The sequence below is a fragment of the Acomys russatus genome, chromosome X (assembly GCF_903995435.1).
Source record: "Acomys russatus chromosome X, mAcoRus1.1, whole genome shotgun sequence".
NCBI lineage: Eukaryota > Metazoa > Chordata > Mammalia > Rodentia > Muridae > Acomys > Acomys russatus.
This window is the reverse complement of record NC_067169.1, coordinates 62,332,468-62,352,607: the sequence shown is the minus strand read 5'-3', so window position 1 is coordinate 62,352,607 and position 20,140 is coordinate 62,332,468. Positions and strand designations below refer to the sequence as shown.

Sequence of the window (20,140 nt, the reverse complement as noted above, 5' to 3'; positions counted from 1 at the left end):
ATATAACTATTTAGAGAAATATTTATCTGAAACAATTTTAGAAGTATACCATTAATCCAGACATTAAAGGTGGATTTGTATAAGTGGAAATAAACTATGCTATGTAAGACATAGGAGCAATATTCCCTAAGGACCTAGGGAATAGCCTGATTACAAAAACAATTTTTTTTAATTACACACACTCTGTTTATTAGGTACTGTTCTCTAAAAGAGTAGAAATGATGAGACAGGTTGGTTAAAATTAATCTGTCTCACAGCTGATGGCAGGAAGGCCAAGAATTGAGTAGTTGTTCAGTCTGTGAGACTGGATGTCTCAGTACTTCCAATATGTTGCCAGAGTCCTGGAAGAGTCCCAGAGAGCTGCTAATCTTCAGTACAGTTTGCAATCTTGAAGAAGTAGATTCTAATACTAGTGAAAGAATGAAAATGCCTCAGCAACAGGGTAGATGAGCTTGCCAGTTAGAGTGAGGACAAGCAGGCAAAAAGGGAAAGCTTCCTCTTTTGTGGCATTTGATGTGGGCTGCCACAGGAAGGTGTTGCCCAGAGAAAACGTGGTCTTACCATCACATGTGACCCAATCAAGAAAATCCCTTACCAGCATGACCTGATGCTGATGCTTCAATTTTACTTGATTCTGTATGTGGTCAATTGATATTAATGATCACAAATGGCATAGATCATGTTATTCAACTTTCTACATATTTTCTTCCTCTCTTCCTTTCTGTCCCCTTATGTCAACGACAAGTGTTAGCATCCAAACCTCTTACGTTCCAAATCTGATAGACTAAACTAAGAATCCAATTTCTTGTTTTTAATATTTTTTTTATCTTATTTGTTTAGTTAATTAGTTTTAATTTTCTTTTTTGCTTTTTGAAAGAAAAAGATCATGAAGTTGGGTGGGGAGGGATATGGGGAAGTCTTGCATGAGGTGTGGGATGGGAACAAATATCATCAAAATATATTCAGTGAAAAATTTTAAACTAAAAATAAATTCATATAACCATCCCACCCACGCCCCAAAATCTCCTGTCTTGTGCTAACATTTGGAAGAATGAAGGGACAACAGAATGTCCTTGTACTTTGTGTTTGAACTTTTCTGTGAATTTGAAATGATCATAAGAAGAATACTGAAAGTATCTTTTTTCTGTTTTTAAACGTAAATAGAATTTTTTTTTTTTTTTTTTTTTTTTTTTTTTTGAGTATGAGTGCATGGCCCAGTGATAGAATACTTTCCTAGCATGGAAGAGGGCCTGAATTCATATCCAGCTTAGTAAAAGAAAAAAAAAAAGGATTCTCCTAATCTTTGAATAATTTTAAATATTATATACAAAGTTTGCATTTTGAGTTAATTTAATTTGTGTCTGAGGACTGAGTTCCTTAATTTTACCTACAGTATTTGGTCAGAAGTTTATTTTGACCAACTTCTTTATCTTCCTGACATGTTCAATTGTCTGGGCAAACAAACCATTCTGGGTCATAACACCACTCAGCAGCTACAGGGGTAGTTGACATCTGAGAGAGAGAAGCTCCATCACACAGTCCAGGGTAAAAGCATTCACTTCTCATTCTTGTGTACAGGGCTCTGTCTGTAAGCAGTAGCATGGCCTTGAAGGCTGAGAAATCCACATCTGTGAGCTCAACCAGCACCTTAAGCCAGATTGCCTGCTGTCCAGATAGTTAAACTACCTCTCCAAGAACACAGTTATGTGTTCTTTACTTCAAAGGTTTTGTAGTGAGCCAAAAAAATAATACTGAGAGGTAAAATTGACTTGTTTGAAAAACTCTGTGAAATAATTTTTTTCCTTCTGGCAAAAAAACAGTAGTACCTGGCCTCTTGTGAGAGCTGCAATTGCTGTGTAGATTTTCATCTCAGAATAAACCTAATGAAGAAAAGGAAGCACACCTAAGTGTCCCAAATACTTCCCATGCTGGTGGAATGCCCATCCCTTTCTTCATGGATTTCAGGTTCTCTTTACCTGCAAAGGCAGTGTGTTCTGGCACCATAGTCACAAGCTGCTGACTGCTTAGAAAATGAACTTTAAAAATGCTTTTAGGTTGCTACCTCTTTGAAAATAAATCAATAGAAAACAAGTGATAGCCATTTTAAACCCTCAGATAGCTAGTCTCTACTCAAGGAGAGATAGAACAATTTCTACATAGCAGGAAGAGCTATATAAGGTGTGTCATATCATTTTGTTCCTGTTCTTCCTAGACACTGTAAGATATATTCTTAGGCCGTTTGAACCATGAAAACATTGCATTTATATATTTGTGCTGACACACTTCATGGAGCTTCCAGTGAAGCATTGTGTAATTAGATATTAGACATTAGTCAGGTCTTTGAGAATATATAAGGAACCTAAATTTACTCTTCTCAAGGGTAAAGGAGAGGGCAAAAGGTGGATCCTGAGCAGTTGGCTGGCCTGTTTCACTTAGCATAATGTTTCTGAGAATCATCTACTTGGCAGCATGGGTCTGCTTTGAATGCATGTGGCTTTTCTTTGTAGGAGAGCCTTACAGTTTATTAAAGCTTATGTATGTTCTAGAGAAAGCCTCACAAGGATGTGTGAATTTGAGTAATGAATGATTCAGTACCAGTTTTTAAGTGTTAAAAGAGATTGTATTACAAAATTAAACTTTTTAAGTGGTGTTAAGGTTAAATACACACACATAACATGTAGATATATATTTAAACAAAATAAGAATGACAAAATGGCTGGCAATGTACCTTGGTGGGTAAAGGTGATAACTGCTAAGCCGGACAACCTGAGTTCGATTCCCAGGACCCACAGTGTTGGAAGGAGAGAGCCGACTCCTGCAAGTTGTCCTCTGACTTTCACATATGCATCATGGCACTTATATTCTCCTACCCCCTATTTTAAAACAAGCAGTCATTTTATTTAGTGATTGAGAACAAACTTTTAAATCTGTTGTTTTCTCTTACATGTCTTTTAAAACGCAAAGTTCCCATTTTATAAAAGTTTGTTCTTTGCTATGACTAAAGAAATGTTAATTTCATATTTAGATTCATTTATTTTATTCATATGAACATTTTGCCTATATCCATGTATGTGTGCCACTTGTGTGCCTGGTCCTGAGAAGGTCAGAAGAGAGCATCAGATCTCTTAGAACTGAAACTAGGTGGTTGTGAGCTTCCATGTGGGTGCTGGGAACCGAACCTGGGTCTACTGCAAGAATAAGTACCTTTAACCACTGAGTCATGCTCCAGCCCTGAGTTGACGTATTGTTTTAAACACTAACTTGGAGCTGATTTTTCTCACTGAAATCATTTTCAAACTCCCTATTAATCAAAGAATGGCATATAGATTTGCCAATTTGGCTCCAACTACTTTTTTTCAAAATATTGTTTTATTTTAGTAAAAATATTTAAAATAAAATCTAACGTCTTAATTTTATTTTGCTCTGCCCTTTCCTCAGAAATAATTTATTGACTAGGTAGGACAAAAATATGTAGCCATGGCCACAAAGACATTGCTGACTGTATTCATAGTTTGTTACTTTAATAATTCTAAGCATGAAGATAATGGACCCTTGGCATTTAACATTACAACAACCTATTGATTTCACAAACTTGTGGTGATATCTGGATGGGCCTATTAAGGAAAATCACAAATAATAGTTATTTTGGGTTTCTCTAGTTTGGACTAGGTCATATGCCACATTGAAAACCATTTTTGGCTTTGCATTGTCAGCAGAGTCTTGACTTCTGACTGTTGATTTCAGGCATAGAAATTACCACACACATACTCACCTACTCAAAGGAATAGCTTATTTGGGTGAAACAGAGGAGAGTGATAGTATTGTCTGCAATTGGTGTTGGAATTTGATCCAGAGGTTATATATATGTTTGATGTGGTATTAAATGAAAGTTTAACACTTCTAAACAATTCTTTTCAAGAATGCTAAGAATGTTCCCTTCCAAGTTATAATTATATATTTAGGAATACACAGAGATACACATTTATGCATATACTATTACTTAATGAAGAAAGAGGCCACAAATTTGAAAGAGTGAACGAGTATATGGGAGGCTTTGGAGAGAGGAAAGGGAAGGGGGAAATACTTTAATTTTATAATCTCAAAAAATAATTAAAAGAATATTCTCAGCACAGGTAGTCTTGCTTATAAGAAGGAAAAGGAAGCACAGGAATTCTGACTTGTCTAAAGTTGCATAGGTAATGAACCAGTGAAACAAAGTTTCAAGTCCAGGATTCAATGAATAAGACAGTACTCACTTCATTTCATTGCCTATATTGCCCTTAAATCCTGTTCTCCAAGTTCTGTCAAGTTGGAGATAGTGAACTACTACTGTTATTTGAATCAGAGACAAGCAATTCCTTTGTTTTTGGTATGTTTCCTCACTTAGATAGTATTGCCCATGACGATAACAATAAATAAATGAAATGTAAACATGGTACAAAGCATAAAACTCTGTATATGTGCCATTTTAATACTATTGTTTTGTAAAGAAAACTACTTTTAAAATCACATTTTGTAATATTTATTTTCTTATCAACTTTTAAAATATATTGATTATATTTATTTAGCAAGGAAACTTATTTTGGTATAGCAAAAAGTTGAGATCATCGTAAGAGACACTAGAATAATAGTTTAACAGAAGGAACAGAAGGATATAATATTTGTAGTTATTTGAAACTCTTATTTCTCTCTATTCTAAAAAATGTTTTATTCTTTTTATGGTCATATCCAAAGTTAAGGTTAAAGCTTCATGATGGCTTGACCCATATAATTGTTTAATGCTTATATTATGTACATTTGAACACAACTCTTTTGAACCAGATATTATGTATACCCACAATGTGTTCAACATGGGAAAAATAGTTCTAGATGAAGGTGCTTGTGTTTAATATGTCTTTTAGCTGAAGACTGATTATATCAATTGCTTCTATGTGTGTATTACTTTTAAAAAGCTTTTAAAATTGTGTGTGTGTGTGTGTGTGTGTGTGTGTGTGTGTGTGTGTGTGTGTACTTGGTGGGTATATGGAGGGAGGTCAGAAGATATCTTTGTGGAATTGATTTTCTCATTCTACAGTGTGGGGTCTGGAGGTCCCACTCAGGTTGTCAGGCCTGGCAGCTGGCCCCTTTACCCGCTGAGCCATGTAACATTTTTACATAAGGAAGTAAACCTTTCTGTCTCTCTCGTTTTTAATTCCTTGATTCTTAGTGAGTACTTTAAATGTTGTTCATCCAGGAAAGGTGCTTATCTATTTTACTAGGTAAAAATGAGGAACAACCAGAACTTTTCATGGTTGTGGTGGTTTTAGAGGCTTGTACTAAACTTTCAAAATATGCTTTATCTGGATGACTGATAATATAGGACCTGTTGGCCTCTACTGAAATGGTAGATCTGATGATAAAACATGTGGGAAAGTCTTGAACTCATAGATATTTTATTAATGTAGCAGAAAACCTGGACTTTATTATAACATTATTGAGTTTGGTAATTTAAATTTTTTATTCATATTGTTAGTAGTAATTTATATTTCATTTTATCATAATCAGCTTTATGGTATGACCAAATTTAATTCCAAAACAATAATATTTTCTTTCCAATCTGCTATACTGACCAACAAGAAAGATAGTTAACTAATAACTTAAGAAATTTAACTTAAGAAATGTATTCCATTCTCACCTAGAGGCTTTACGGTTTAAATTTCAGCTCTGGAGCTTTTTCTTAGCAGTAAGCTAACATCCTTGAGCAGCAGCTTCTTTGTTGTCTGGCAGGTGCAGATTCTTATCTCAAAGCCTTTGGGAGGATCAGATAAGCTTGTGTGTTAAGCTGGTACCTAAGTAACAAAGGCCCATTTTTAAAAAACAGTTGTCCATTTATGATAATTTATAGATGAAAAGAATATGAGGACTAAAACAACTCAATATTAGTTTTGTGTGTCTAGGAAATATCTATCCTTAATACAAACTGTGTAACTTTGAAGATTTTTGTTTTCTTTAGTGAAAATATTTTTGGTTAACATATTTTATGCAGCAGTAGTATGAACTGAACATTTTCTATAAAATACATATATATCTACATTCTAAATGATATAGGTGTGTGTTTTTGTAGGTTTGCCTGAATCCATCATTGCGGCTGCATGTTCAAGGAGTGGCCAGAGGGTTCTGCATGTTGATTCGTAAGTTTTAACTCTGGTAGCATTTAACACACATATACATCTCTATATATTTACAAATGTATTATGTGAAATTTTGTAACAGGAAACCCTGGAATTATTTTCATTTTCACCAGTAATGCATAAAACATAAAATACAAGGTTTCTTACTATATTCTTTGAAATAACAATAGTTGTCCTTTAAGAGTAAACCAAATGTACCTTTAAATTTTTTCCCCTCAAAAAGGAGCTTATTCTTAAAATAAGTAATTCTTTAACAGGCTTAAAAATCTCATGTGTGCTTTTTCTTATATAACATATGTGTGTCTGTGACTATATACCACATTTATTTGGTACTGTTTTTTAGGCTTGATTTTTTTTAATACAGTTAGCTAGTAGATTTGAATTCATGGATGTCCAAATTTGAACTTAAATGTCTTAAATAGGAAATATGTCTAGAATAGATTTATCTTAAAAGCATTAATAAGATGGAAAAGGAAAAACTGCTTGACGCATAACAGCACCCATGTTCCTTGAAAGCATATATTAAGTGTGCCACATATGCATTTACTCATTTGAACCAGTGGCTCATTGACTCAGAAGACAAAGAAGCCTGTCTTTTACATATTACCTACAGTGTTTTTCAGAGTGCTAAAAAACAAAGTAGCAGTAGATCTGTAATAATGTATAGTATAGTGCTTTCCCCTTTGTTCATATTGTAAAACATGGCATCCATTAACTTATATTTAACATTTCATAAATTTATTTATTTTTAAGATATCACATGAAGGAGTATGATTTATTTTTAAATTTTCATATATGTATGTATGTCAGTGCACCTTGTCCATACTCATTCCTTCTTTCCTTCCCCACCCATTAACCCTCTTCTTACTAATCCCCTTCCCTCCAGTGACCTTATTCTCTGTTCATGGTGCATGTATCTACAGCTATTTTTCTTTTTCTTTTTTTTTTCCTTCTTCTTCTCCTGCTCCTCTTCCTCCTACTACCCCTCCTACTCCTCCTCCTTCCCCGTCCTCCTCCTCCTCCTCCTTCTTTTTTTGGTTTTTCAAGACAGGGTTTCTCTGTTTAACGTTGGCTGTCCTGTACTCGCTGTGTAGACCAGGCTGGCCTCAAACTCAAGCCTTCTCTGATACCTTCCTTCAGATCATTTCTTTTACACTTACGGTTTCATTTCTAGTTTTATGACATTACATCTCTCTGTATCTCTCTTTCCATAGGCCATCTTTATTCTAGGGTTTTGTGCTGGCTAGTTTTTGTCAACTTGAGACACACACGTACATACTATATATATATTTTTTTCTTATCTTTGTGAAACAAATTTGATACTATTTTGTATTTTTATTTCATTCTACTTTGTTGAGTAATGTTACCTCTTTGTATTAGTAGGGTGTGTGCATGCACACACATACACTCACACATACTCATGTACACAAGGAGAATACATAAGAATACAATATTTAAAAAGTGTATTATTCTAATAATCTTATTTTTATACTGTTAATAAAGCTTAATAACACAAACCATGTAGTAGTAAATGTTTTTTCTAATCATTGATATATCCTGAAAGAGGAATGAAGTCAAATATGTTTTATTATTTGGTTGAATTTTTTATTTTTGAGATAGATTCTCACTCTTCTGTTGAGTCATGATTGGAATTCACTGTGTCTAAGCTTAACTTTGAACTCCTGAATTCTTCTAGTCTCAGCCCCTGCTGCACCACCCGACAAGTGCTGAGCTCAGATGACATCTGTGAGCAACTGTGCCTGAGTTGATATTGTGTGTGTGTGTGTTTGTATGTGTGTGTGTGTGTGTGTGTGTGTGTGTGTGTGTGTGTACACTATATATACATATAGATTTTTTCAACTTATAAAAATTTATTTATTTAATCACTTTACAGCCTGATCCCAGCCCCCTCCCTCTTCCCCTCCTAGTCCTGCCGTCACATCTCCTCCTTCCCCTCAGTCTCCCCTTTCCTTTTTAGAGAAGGGGAGGACCCTAAAGGGTATTAACCCACAATGTCAACTCAAGTCACAGTAGACATAATAAGTGCATCCTCTCCCACTAAAGCCAGATAAGGCAGCCCAGCTAGGAGAAAGGGATCCAGAGGCAGATAAAAGAGTCAGGGACAGCCCATCTTCCCATTGGTAGGGGGCCCACATGATGACCAAGCTGCTATATATGTGTATGGGGTCTATGTCCAGCCCATGCAAGCTTGTTGGTCTGTGTTCAGTCTCTGTGAGCCCCCATGGGCCCAGGTTAGTTTACTTTGTAGGTCTACTTATAGTGTCCTTGTCCTCTCTGGCTCCCTCAGTCCTTCCTCCCAGTCTTCCATAAAACTCTCTAATTGTTCCTGTTGTTTGGCTGTGGGTCTTTGCATTTGTTTCCATCAGCTGCTGTATGAAGCTTCCCAGAAGGCAGTTATACTAGGTTCCTGTCTGCAAGCATAGCAGAATATCATTAATAGTGTCAAGGGTTGGTTTCTGTCATTGGTTTGCCATTTCCTCAGTCTCTGCTCCATCTTCATCCCTACATTTCTTGTAGGCAAGACAGATTTTGAGTCAAAAGTTTTATGCATGGGTTTCTATTGCTCTCTCTCTCTAATGGAAGTCCCACCTGACTTATAGGAGGTGGCTAGTTCAGGCTCCCATGTTCCCTGATCAGCTAGGGTCACCCCCATAGTCTCCCAGGGGCTTCCCCTGTTTCAAGATGCTCCTCCACCAATTTACATTCTCTCTTCAGCATCCCCCTTCCCACACCTGATCCCTGCCTTCCTTAGCCTCCTCACCCCCTCTTCCATACAGCTCCCTCCCTCCATCTACTTCAGATGGCCATTTTTCCTCTTCTGTATGTTCTTGGGTCTTTTGGTTATGCTTGCTTCTTTTTTCCCTAGGCATCTATGTGTAATAGTCCCTTGGCTTTGTTTTCCGTCTCTGATACTTTTCCTACTCTTTAATTTATTTGTGAATGGAGTTTTCAACTGTGTATATTTATTTGATGGATTGTCTAATTTCTAACATATACGGGTTTTGTTTTTAGATTTTTCATTTTCCATGCTGAAATTTTTCTTTGATGGTTTTGCATCTCTTGACTACATTTCTGATGTTTTCATCCTCTTCTTATTTTCTTATCTAGGTTTTGGATTGATTTGCTTAGTTCATCTTAAAATTTATATAAATTTTAAAAATAAAATAAATAAATAGAGATAATAAAATGAAATGAAAGTATAATACCATCTGTATTTCTTCCCAGTTGTAATACGTATGGCTTTCCTGTTCCCTTCTGTTGTCAGCTATCCATTTCTAAAGGTAGGGGGAGTTTAGTTAATTCAACAGAGTAGATCGGAATGTTCTCTTTTGCTGAGAGGACCTTCTGGGTTGGACTCTTTTCTTTTGGGAGTTCCTTGGTGAGTGTGAGATGATTCACTTAATATCTTACATCTCTGCCTGTAACTACCACCTTTTTTCTGGTAGGTAATAATTGGTACCAGAGAAGTAAATATCACCCTGAATATAGCCAAATGCAAAACAGTGAAGAACAGAATCGTTTGAGGGAATGAGTGTTAGGAGAGAATCCATCAAAGTCTAGTAAGAAGCAGGAGCTGGAAGTTCAGCAGGAAAACATACATAATGGTGTAGGCATTCATTAATCTGATAAATTGAGTCCATATGTCTTCATTCCATACAAGAGAAAGGTTGAAACAAAGGGATATTTTCAAGTTTTCTGATATGGCCCAGGTTTGTTTTTTTCTCACTTAATACTCATTTTAGTATTTTACACTTTATTTACCAGGCTTGTCTTGCCTTGTCTTTCTGCCTCTGCCTCTGCTGACCCCTCTTTCTTCCTTCCTTCCTTTCTTTCTTTCTTTCTTTCTTTCTTTCTTTCTTTCTGTCTTTTTCTGTGTGTCTGTCTTTGACTCTGTCTGTCTGTCATCTTTGTTTTTGTCAGTGCTGGCAGTCAAAGCTAGAGCGTTCAATATAACAGCGAAATGCTTTACCAGTAGAGCTGTATCATTACACCCTTTAATTTAAAGACTAAATGTAAAATACTGTACCCCAGTTCAATGCATTCCATGGTGTGTGTGTGTAGGGGAACTGTTTTGTATCTAATTCAGGGTTTATGTATACTAGGCAAATTGTAAAACACTAAGCTACATCCTCTGTCCTGAATTTTATGCCTTAATTCAGTCTGACAATTTGTCTTATAACTGCATTTTGTTGATTTTTGTGTTGTAGCTCAGTTTTATTTGGATATATTTCTACAATCTTATTTTTAGCCTTGTTGTTGTTTTTCTACATTTTGTCATTTCAGCCTTTTAATGAATATATTCAATGTTTACTTCTTCTTTTCTGCTGGGGGCCAGCTTCAGCCTTTAAAAGGGTGACCCAAGAAGAGATAAGGAGTCAGTGAGGGAGGAGCGAGTCAGGTGCAGTGGTCAGGGGAATCTTGCAGCTCTGACTGACTAGCAATCGGGTTGCTTCTTTATACAGGTTTCACAGAAGAAAGACAGACTAATGATTATCCAAGAATTACAGATTATATCATTTTGTCTCAGAGCATGTGTTTGATTTTTCATTACATGTCTGGGGTTTCAAGTTCAATCCCAATTAGAAAGTACAGATAGAACATATTTTATTTTTATTAGCAACCTTATAACTCTAATTCAAAGACTCAAAAGAATGTTTCCACCAAAGCAAGCACATTTATTATATGACAGCCTACTTTTAGGTTGGCAGTATTTGCAATTTTAAAACACTCTAGACAAACAGAAAACATCTGAACTGATCTTTTTTTATGAATAGCAAATACTAATACCCAACTCCTTTTATTTATCTTATTCAATGAGGTCTATTCCTCCAGGGGTGTTCCCTGTAGGAACCCCTATATTTAAAATACATTTTCAGAGAGCTCTAAGCCTATTGATAAAAACACTGGGTGTTTTCTTTCTATTTTATTGTGCAGGGTTGTGGTAGTTTATTTTTCTTCTAGGAGCAGGGTAAGTAGTATAGGTAATTAAAACACTTGCCTGTGGCTTAGAAAGGAAAAAAAGCAGGTAATCTTGATGTCTTTTTTTTTTTTTTTTTTTTGTATTTGCTCTTTTGATATGAAAGAATTCAAAGTTATATCTGTTCTTATTTCTAGATTCCTAGTTTGTGTGGTGGGACAGCAAGGGGTATGGCTGAGCTTTGCCTCTATATGCCTATCAGCTGATAGGCCTCTGTTGACCATGGCCACTCAGTTAAAGATGAAGGTCTGGCATTGGTTTCACCAGACTGGCTTACTTGTAGCTCCCTGAGTCAAGGGACTGGTGATCATGCTGGTGGTGGTGTGAGTGGGATGGGGAGGTTATTGCAGTCTGACTAATTGCTTTGGGTGGAAGAGTAGGTTGGAAAATAATTTAATCTTTCAATGACTATGAAGGCAGTGAGAACGTCCATCTAGTGGAAGATGACTTCAGTACAGTTCTTAGTACTTCTTTTGGTGCTATTGTTGGAAGTGAAAGCCAAGTGATACTTGAAGTATCTGTAAAATGCCACATGGTAGCTTCTGGAGGAGTAAATGTCATGCTCTTGCTTAAAGGTTGGGGAAAACCTCTGGTAAGTAGGGACAGAATTTAGCTAGCTCATTCACAGAGACCAGAGGCCTGGAGCCCTTAGTTGATTTCACATACAGGCTCGTTCTATCTTTTTCACTCCTCTTAAAACATCTTTCTGTTTTCATTTTTATGCCTTTATTGTTGCATTTTAGGTGTATGTCTAGCACTTTATAAATTTTGTTTTTCAGGTTTCTTTTTGAATTTAATTTGTTTTTAAGATGTACTTTACTTTACATATGCTATAGCTTTCTTTTCTTTTTTTTTTTTTTTTTCCCAAAATGACATTCACGTCTGGAAATTCTGCTTGTTTATTTTTGAAATAAGGTCTTGCTATATAGCCCAGTGCTTGGCTCAGAGTCAATAAATAGTCCAATCTGGCTTGGAATTTGTGCTCCTTTTGTGTCAGCCTTCTGAGTGCTCACAGTTTGACTTTTTTTTTTTAAGCTTTTGTTTTCCTTGCTCTAATCTGAGAGAGAGGGAGCAGGAGAAAGGGGGACAAGGAGGAAGAGGGACAGAGACAGGGACACACACACAGAATAAGTATGTGTATGATATATTTGTGTGGTATATGTGTGCATTTTTTTGTTTGCACATATGCGAGGCTAGAGGAGGTCATCAGGTGTCCCATAGTTTTAGTCTCTGCCTTATTCCTTTGAGATAGGACCTGTCAGGTTGTCCACCACCAAGAGAAAGCACTTTATTCTTTGTCCCCAAGGCCCTGGGGTTAAAAGTGTGCATGCTTATGCTTGTGTGTTGCGTACCTATTTGTTTATGGGGTCCCTGGGATTTGAACTCAAGTCCTCATTTCTGTACTCTTAAGTATTCTTACCTACTGAGTTATCTTTCTACCCCCAATTCTTTCATGAAAGCAAATATATATTATAAAAGGTTCATGGAGTGTTTAATACTGTTTGTTATTGTCTTTTCCATTTTCAGGTGAGTGCCACATGGCTTCATCCACCAGAAATGTTGAATTTTGCATTGTTTTTTAATAGAAAAAATTTTCATACACTATAGTTTGATCATGTCCCCCCAATTTTTCATGTCCTTCTCACCCCCTCTTCCACCCAACTTTATGTTCTTTTTCTCTCTGTGTTTACTTTATATGTCTTTCTCCCTTGTAATTTTTAATATTCCTTCTTTGTTCTGTACATTTAGTGTTTTGTGTCACAGGGAAGGAATTTCTTTTTAAAGTTTTTATTCTTTGTGAATTTCACATCATGCAACTTCATCCACTCATCTCTCTGTCCCCCCATATCTACCCTCCACCCTTGAAACCTCCCCCAAAAAGGAAAAATAAACCATATTGTTGTGGAAGCTATAGTGTGCTATAGTCTACCCTTTTGTCTGCACATCTTTTTGTTGTTATTTGTTTTGTTTTGTTTTTGTTTTTGTTTTTTTCAGACAGGGTTTTTCTGTGTTAGCCTTGGCTGTCCTGGCCTTGCTTTCTAGACCAGGCTGGCCTCAAACTCTCAGCGATCTACCTGCCTCTGCCTCCCGAGTGCTGGGATTAAAGGCGTGCACCACCTTGTCTGCACAGATTGTCTGCACATCTTTACATGCAAATGTTCATTGCAATGAGTCATTTGTCTGGTTTGAAGCCTCTGCTACACTATAAATACTGGATCCTCACCAGGACTCCTCTTGGATATCCTGTTGTTACCCTATGTCATGGAGATCCTTCAGCTTTAGGTCTGCAGGACTGGCCTCCTTACATGTTCCAACAGTTCATTAATGGGCTAGATGTTGGGGTGGGCCAACTCAAAGCCCTGGGTCTGGGCCTGGGTGATAGCTGAGCTGGTTAGCCCATCAGCTCTCCAGTACCCAAACCAAGAGAGTGATCTCTGTAGTACTGCCCCTGTTAGCTCATCCAGTACTGCAGCTGGCAAGGGGCAGGGTCAGCTATTCTACTCTTATGACCTCAGGGCTGCCTCAGCCAACCACCATGCCACCAGGGTCAGCTCTGCTGTACTGTCCAGGGGAGGTACAGGGGCCAGCTCTCCTGCTCTCATAACCTCAGGGCCAGCTCTCCTGCCTGTGGGTAGGGTGGTTGAAGGATGGAGAAGGCACCTCTCCCTCATCCACACCAACACATGGCATATGAGTTGGTAGGGTCAGCTCTCCCACACTCATCAGGGCTAGCTCTACCAGACCTTCCTTCCTGCTCCCCTGGCCTGCAGGCCTGGGGTGGACCCATAATGGATTTCTTGTCTGGTCTAGTCTATTTGGTATTCTGTTTGTATCTTCTACCTCGATAGGCATCTCCTTCTTTTAGGTTAGGGAAATTTTCTTCTATGACTTTGTTGAAATCATTTTCTGTTTTTTGTGCAGAGTTTCTTCTGCTATTTATATTATTCATAGGTTTGTCCTAGATTTCCTATGTCTTTTATGTTTAGTCTTTTTCCTCTCCCCTTTTTTTGTATTTAATATTTTCCTTGACTGATAGATATATCCAGTTCTATGTTGTGTTCTAGACCTGACATTTTATCTTTTGTGTCTTGTAAGCTGTTTGGTGAGGCTTACCTTTCAGGCTTTTGTATGCTATCCTAAGTTTATCATTTCTAGCTACATTTCAGCTTGTAGTTCTTTAGTGATTCTATTTTCACTTTCATGTCCTGAGATGTTATTTCATTCAACTCTTTTTGTTTTTTTGATCTTTATTAAAATATTTGATTATATCCTCTTTTAAGGTCCTTGAACATATTCATAAATTGATATTTTGAAGTTCTTGTGCTTTAGCTGAATTGCATTTATCAGGTCCTATTATAGTAGGGTTATGAGCTTCTAAAGGAGGTGTATTGTCTTGGCTGTTCATATTTGAAGTTTTGCAGTGGTATCTAGGCATATGGAGTTAAGATGTTTGAAGTATTTTCTTCTTGTAAATATCTGATCTAATGCTTGATGGGAACTATGTGTTCCATTCTTTGATTGCTATCTCTGGATCATAGGCAATTGTGGCTGTGGGGTCCCTGGTAGAGAGTGTTTATGCTGGTCTGTTGTAGATCACACAAATGAATGGAGATGGTCTAGGAATAAAGGCTAAGAGGGGCAGGGGTAATGAGCTAAGTGGGCTGGGGTCCACACCAAGAGGCAGAATCCTAGGAAATAGATAAGAGTTGGGAGGAAGGGTTCCTGAACCAGGTTGCTACCGGACCAAGACTAAACCTGGAGATATTAGAATGGAGGACTGGGGCTATAGTGAGAATTGCCTACATGCTTCCCAGCATAGTATGGCCACTGGGGTTCCTGGTTTTAAAAATGTATTTTTGTCCATAGGAGGTGTGGAGAGTAGATGGGAGAGAGCTAAGCAGGGTTAGCACAGTCTAATAAACAGAGTCCCCAGGGAATGATGGTGGGGTGAATTTTGCATTATTCTTAACTGGGAAATTATCTGTGGAAGTCTTGCTTTCTTCAAAAAGGCCTTTACATTTCTTTTGGCTTTGTCACCAAGTATTGCTACTAGCTGTATTTTTCTTTTCCTTCAGTAACAAATGATCACAAATATAGTTGCTTTAAAATATAAACTTATTATATAATTTTTTTTTTATAGCCTAGAAGTCTGAAATGAAACGTATATCATGGGACTACTATTAAATGTAGATAATTCTGCACTCCTGAGGGAGATTCCAGAGATACCCATTTCCCTGTTTTTGAGTTCTAGAGGCCATTGCTGTCCCTTCCTCTGTCTTTAAAGTATATCACTCCAACTTTCCCCATCTATCTTCCTATCCTTTCCTTCCATCGTTGACTTGACACCTCTTTATGAGGAACACTGTGGTTATATGCAACTTATGTGGATAACCCAGGAATTTATTTTTTCATTTTGGCATCCTTAATTATTTTAGTAAAATCTCATTTGTTATGAAAAACAAAAGTCCATCAAATGGAAATTCAAATTTGGACATTTCTGAAAAGTCATTATTATGTGTACCTTATTTGCTCGAAGCAATTTTTAGGTTAATTTGGGGGCTTTGGTTTGGGGTTTTGTTGTTGTTTCTGTAAGTAGAATAAATTATAGAACTACTGTCACTTACTTATGATATAAGTTAAATATTTACTTAGCTAAATTTTACACTTCAACTATAGACACCCTTCTGCAGCATTCTACCATGTATTCTTTGTGAATATGTTCTACTTGTTCAATCTTTATGCTTTTAATGATTTTATCTATTCTGTGTGAATATTTCCTACATTGAAAATAGATTTTTTCTAATATGTTGTGATTAATATTTTCCCTTCCCCAACTCCTCTCAGATCCTACTCATTTTTTCATCCACCCAAATCTATACCCCTTTCTCTTATTCAAACAGGCATCTAAACATATAATGTTAATAATAAAATAAAAATGAACCAGAATGGGACAAAAAAATTGAAAAAAGAGAGTCAAAGAAAAAGCACAAGAAACATATACACACAGAGACCCACATGCACACATGCAGAAATCCCACGAAAACTCAAAATCAGAAACAATATATGCAAAAGACCTGTAAGGTTAAAAAAATAAAAGGATGCCCAGACAAAGCATTATAAAACAAAACCCGAAAAACCTCTGCAATTTTTATTCCTCCACCAACAACAGACAAAATATAGCTTTTTAGTGAAGCATTCCTTAATATTTCTAGTAACATCAAATTTTGTATTTGTACCTTCAAATTTATATACTTTTATAATGTAACATTTTTATATTATGTTATTATTTGTAGATATTCTGGGGTCATCCTTTATTCATTTATAGATCCTCACAGTCAAAAAGTATCTAGAACATAGCAGTTTTTCAATGAACATTTGATAAATGAATAAAATTTAACATTGTTTAGATATGCCAAGTTACTGTGGTCTTGGTGAGAATGTACAATTGACTAATTCATGTTTTTGCCTTGTTGATAATCTTTAGACTTGAAAATTGTTGCTGGTTTAGAAGGGAGGCATCTAGAAAGAACAAAGTTGATTTCCTTGTTTTTAATAGCCGAGTAGTATTTCATTGTGTAAAGGTACCACAGTGTCTTTATCCATTCTTGGGTGGAACTAGAAAAGATCATCCTGAATGAGATAACTCAGACCCAGAAAGACACACATGGTATGTACTCACTTAAAAGTATTTATTCACTTAAAGTCACACATGGTATTTATTCACTTAGCAGCCCAAAATAGATGTTCTCTGAGAGTCTCCACTCAGTGGGGGATCAGTGCAGATGCTGGGACTCACTGCTGGACTCCAGGTGGGGGAAAAGAAGGACCCAGATTGTCAGGAGCCCCACAAGGAGACCGTCAAGGCCAGCCGATCTAGACCCAGGGGTGCCTACAGAAACTGCTGTACCATCCAAGGACAATGAATGTAGTAAACCTAGACTCCCTGTTCAGATATAGCTAATGGACAGCTCATTCTCCATGGTTGTGAGGAAAGCTAGGACTGCCTCTGACATGAACTTTGGTGCCCTCAATTTGATCAATTCCCCTTGGTGGGAATGCCTTGTGGGCACACAGAAGAAAGGTAAGCTGGCTATCCAGATGAGACCTGATAGGCTGTGGTCATATGGTGGGGGAGGAGGTCCCTTTCTGTCAGATTCTAGGCGAGGGGAATAGGGTAAAGAGGGAAGAAGGGGGGAACGGGAAGATACAAGTGAGGGGATAACAATTAGGATGTAATCTGAATAAATTATAATTAAGAAACAACAAAGAGCAAAGTTGAAGTATGTACAGGGTTTAAACAAGTTGAGAGGAATTCTTACTCATTTCTAGCATATTTTGGAATACTAACCTTGCTGTTAGTGATGGTTTATATTCTCCAGTTACTTTGACAGAATACACAATCATTACCTTTTATTTTTCAAGTTTCCTCAGTTAGGTTCTATTCTATTGAATGGACTAGGTCTGTTTTCAAACTTGAACAGTGTTCCTAGTACTTGGAAGGCTTTGAAACTGTAGGACAAAATACTGAAAATTTCCCCCATTATATATTGCATAAAACTTGAAATGAACTTATTTGTGACTCAGAAAATTTATAAAATAAGTGCAGAGGGATTTTAAGTTGGTTTTTGAAATTGCCCTAACACTAGTATCTTGCATATGTATTACAGTTTGGACCTGGACTATCCCCAAGTCTCATGTGTTAAAGGTATGGGCAGAAGTCTTATATGATGGTGGGAGGTGGTAGATAAATTAGGAGATGGTACAAGGAAGTTATGCCATTGGGAGTTGACCCTTAAAGGGCCCTTTATTGGAACCCTGATTTTTAAATCTTCTTCATTAGGAAATAGTATATGCATTTTATAAACATAATATACATATAAACTGTATATGTATCAAGGCAGCAATAAAATTATATATATATATATATATATATATATATATATATATATATATATATATATATTACTTTAGTGAGAAAGCAGAAAGTACTATTTACAGAGATTTTATAAGTGACTAAAAATAGCTTGTGATTAAAATAAGTGTGCAAAGGCCAGATTTAAATGAGGGGACTCCATTCTTTGATAGTGCACATTCCCTTTATCCTGACTCTTTACCATCATGTACATTTTGCTGCTTTCCTTTTCCTTAGCACCCTACTGTGGACATAGCCCTATAGTTTTCTTAGTTTGCATAGTATAAACTGGCTCATAAGTTACTCTAGGTTCTAGATTTAAGGAAATTGAGTATGGACAGGCCTTTGTCCTTTTGAGATATGTTCTTGGAATGCCCTGTAATGTCTCTATTCATTTATCTTGGGTAAATGTTGGCCCTTAATGTATGGACATACAGGCATAGGGATGGATAAAGCGCTTCTCAGGCTTGATGTACACGTTTACCTTCACTGTGGAAAGGCAGGAAGAGATCAAGAGAGATTACTATAGGCAGTGGTTTGTGCTCTTTTTTTCATTGCTGTGGAAAAATTTTATAGACACACTTTAATGGAAACTCATGGCTTTAGAAGTTTCATTCTGTCATTTGTTAGATACATTTCTTTGGGTATGTCATGAGGCAAAACATAATGATGGCACAAGTATGTGGTAGAAGAGACCGCAGAAAGATAAAAGTGACTAGACTAGGGGGAAAATAATACCATTCAAAAGCACATCCCCAGAGACCTACCCTCTTTATCCAGTCCCCACCTATTATTTTTACCATGCTTAAATAGTGTCATCACATTATGAATCTGTCAGTGGTTTTGTACATTATTTAGATCAGATCCTTCATGATCCAGTCACTTCTCAATGATTGGAGCCATTAACTGGGAACCAAATTCTCATGTTAGGACACATTTCATATCCAAACCTCCAACTAGTATTTGCATTCTATAGATTCATACTTTTCAAGAGCCAATTTAAACAAATGAAGCATTTGTTTGTTTTATAGGTAACATTTTAAACTGATATCTGCCAACATTTATTTTCAGTTAATTGTAAAGGAATGCATTTTTTAGTAAATGAGCACGTGGTAATTTGATAATTCATTTAGCCAGCTATCTATTATGTATTATGCTATTGTGTTCTCCTATTATGACAAAAATATGAAGTTCTATCCACCATGTGTGCGTGCACGTGTGTCTATGCATATGTGGGTATAGTTAATATCTTTGTGTTTCAAAAGAATCGTACCACAAACTGGCCTATACTATTTGCTTATTTATAAAACAGTCGTTTGTTCTTTTTTCCCCATCTAATTTCCCAAAAGAAGCCAAAGTGAGCTAGGTAATAAACTATAATGCTTCAATAAAATTGAATGTTATATAAGAACTTTACCCTTATTTACATGGTTCATTTAGCTATTTAGTAGAATAATAACCTGAAATATACTTTGATCTTGAAGAATTGGAGTTGAGTGATGCTTCTTCTCCCTAATGTGATTTAGTCTCTTTTTAAAAAATATTGAATAAGACTAACGTTCTAAGACTAACACAAAGCAAAAATTAACTGGTTATTATGATCACTTACTGCATTCATCTTTTGTACAGATCTTCTTGATACTTTTAATTGTTTGTCATAGTTCAGGGTTATGTTTCATTCAAGTAGTGATTTATTTTTAAATGTGACCCCATTATAACAAACCAAGTACACCTTCTGTTGACATCTGTCTTTAAAAAAACTTAAAAAAAAAGATTTATCACTTATACAGTTTTAGGTCTGCATGTGTGACTGCACGCAAGAAGAGAGCACAAGATCTGACTATAGATGGTTGTGAGCCACCATGTGGTCTCTGGGAATTGAACTCAGGACCTTTGGAAGAACAGCCAGTGCTCTTAACCTCTGAGACTTCTCTCCAGCCTGACATCTGCCTTTTTGTCATTACCAGCTGCAGCTAATCTTTTCCAAGTAGTTTACTTCATTGTTGTAGTGCCATAAATTCTTGCAGACATATTTTAAACTAAAGTTAACTTCTGACA

At 36.5% G+C, this 20,140-nt stretch overlaps 1 protein-coding gene across 1 annotated transcript in view; it reads left to right on the top strand.

Annotated features, from left to right (window-relative positions):
• The window catches only part of Chm (CHM Rab escort protein), a 159,960-nt gene that overhangs the window by 12,684 nt on the left and 127,136 nt on the right, over nt 1-20,140 (top strand). The window contains exon 2 of the mRNA XM_051142168.1: nt 6,104-6,170. Coding sequence (XP_050998125.1) covers nt 6,104-6,170 — 67 coding nt within the window. The remainder of the gene's footprint in view (nt 1-6,103; nt 6,171-20,140) is intronic.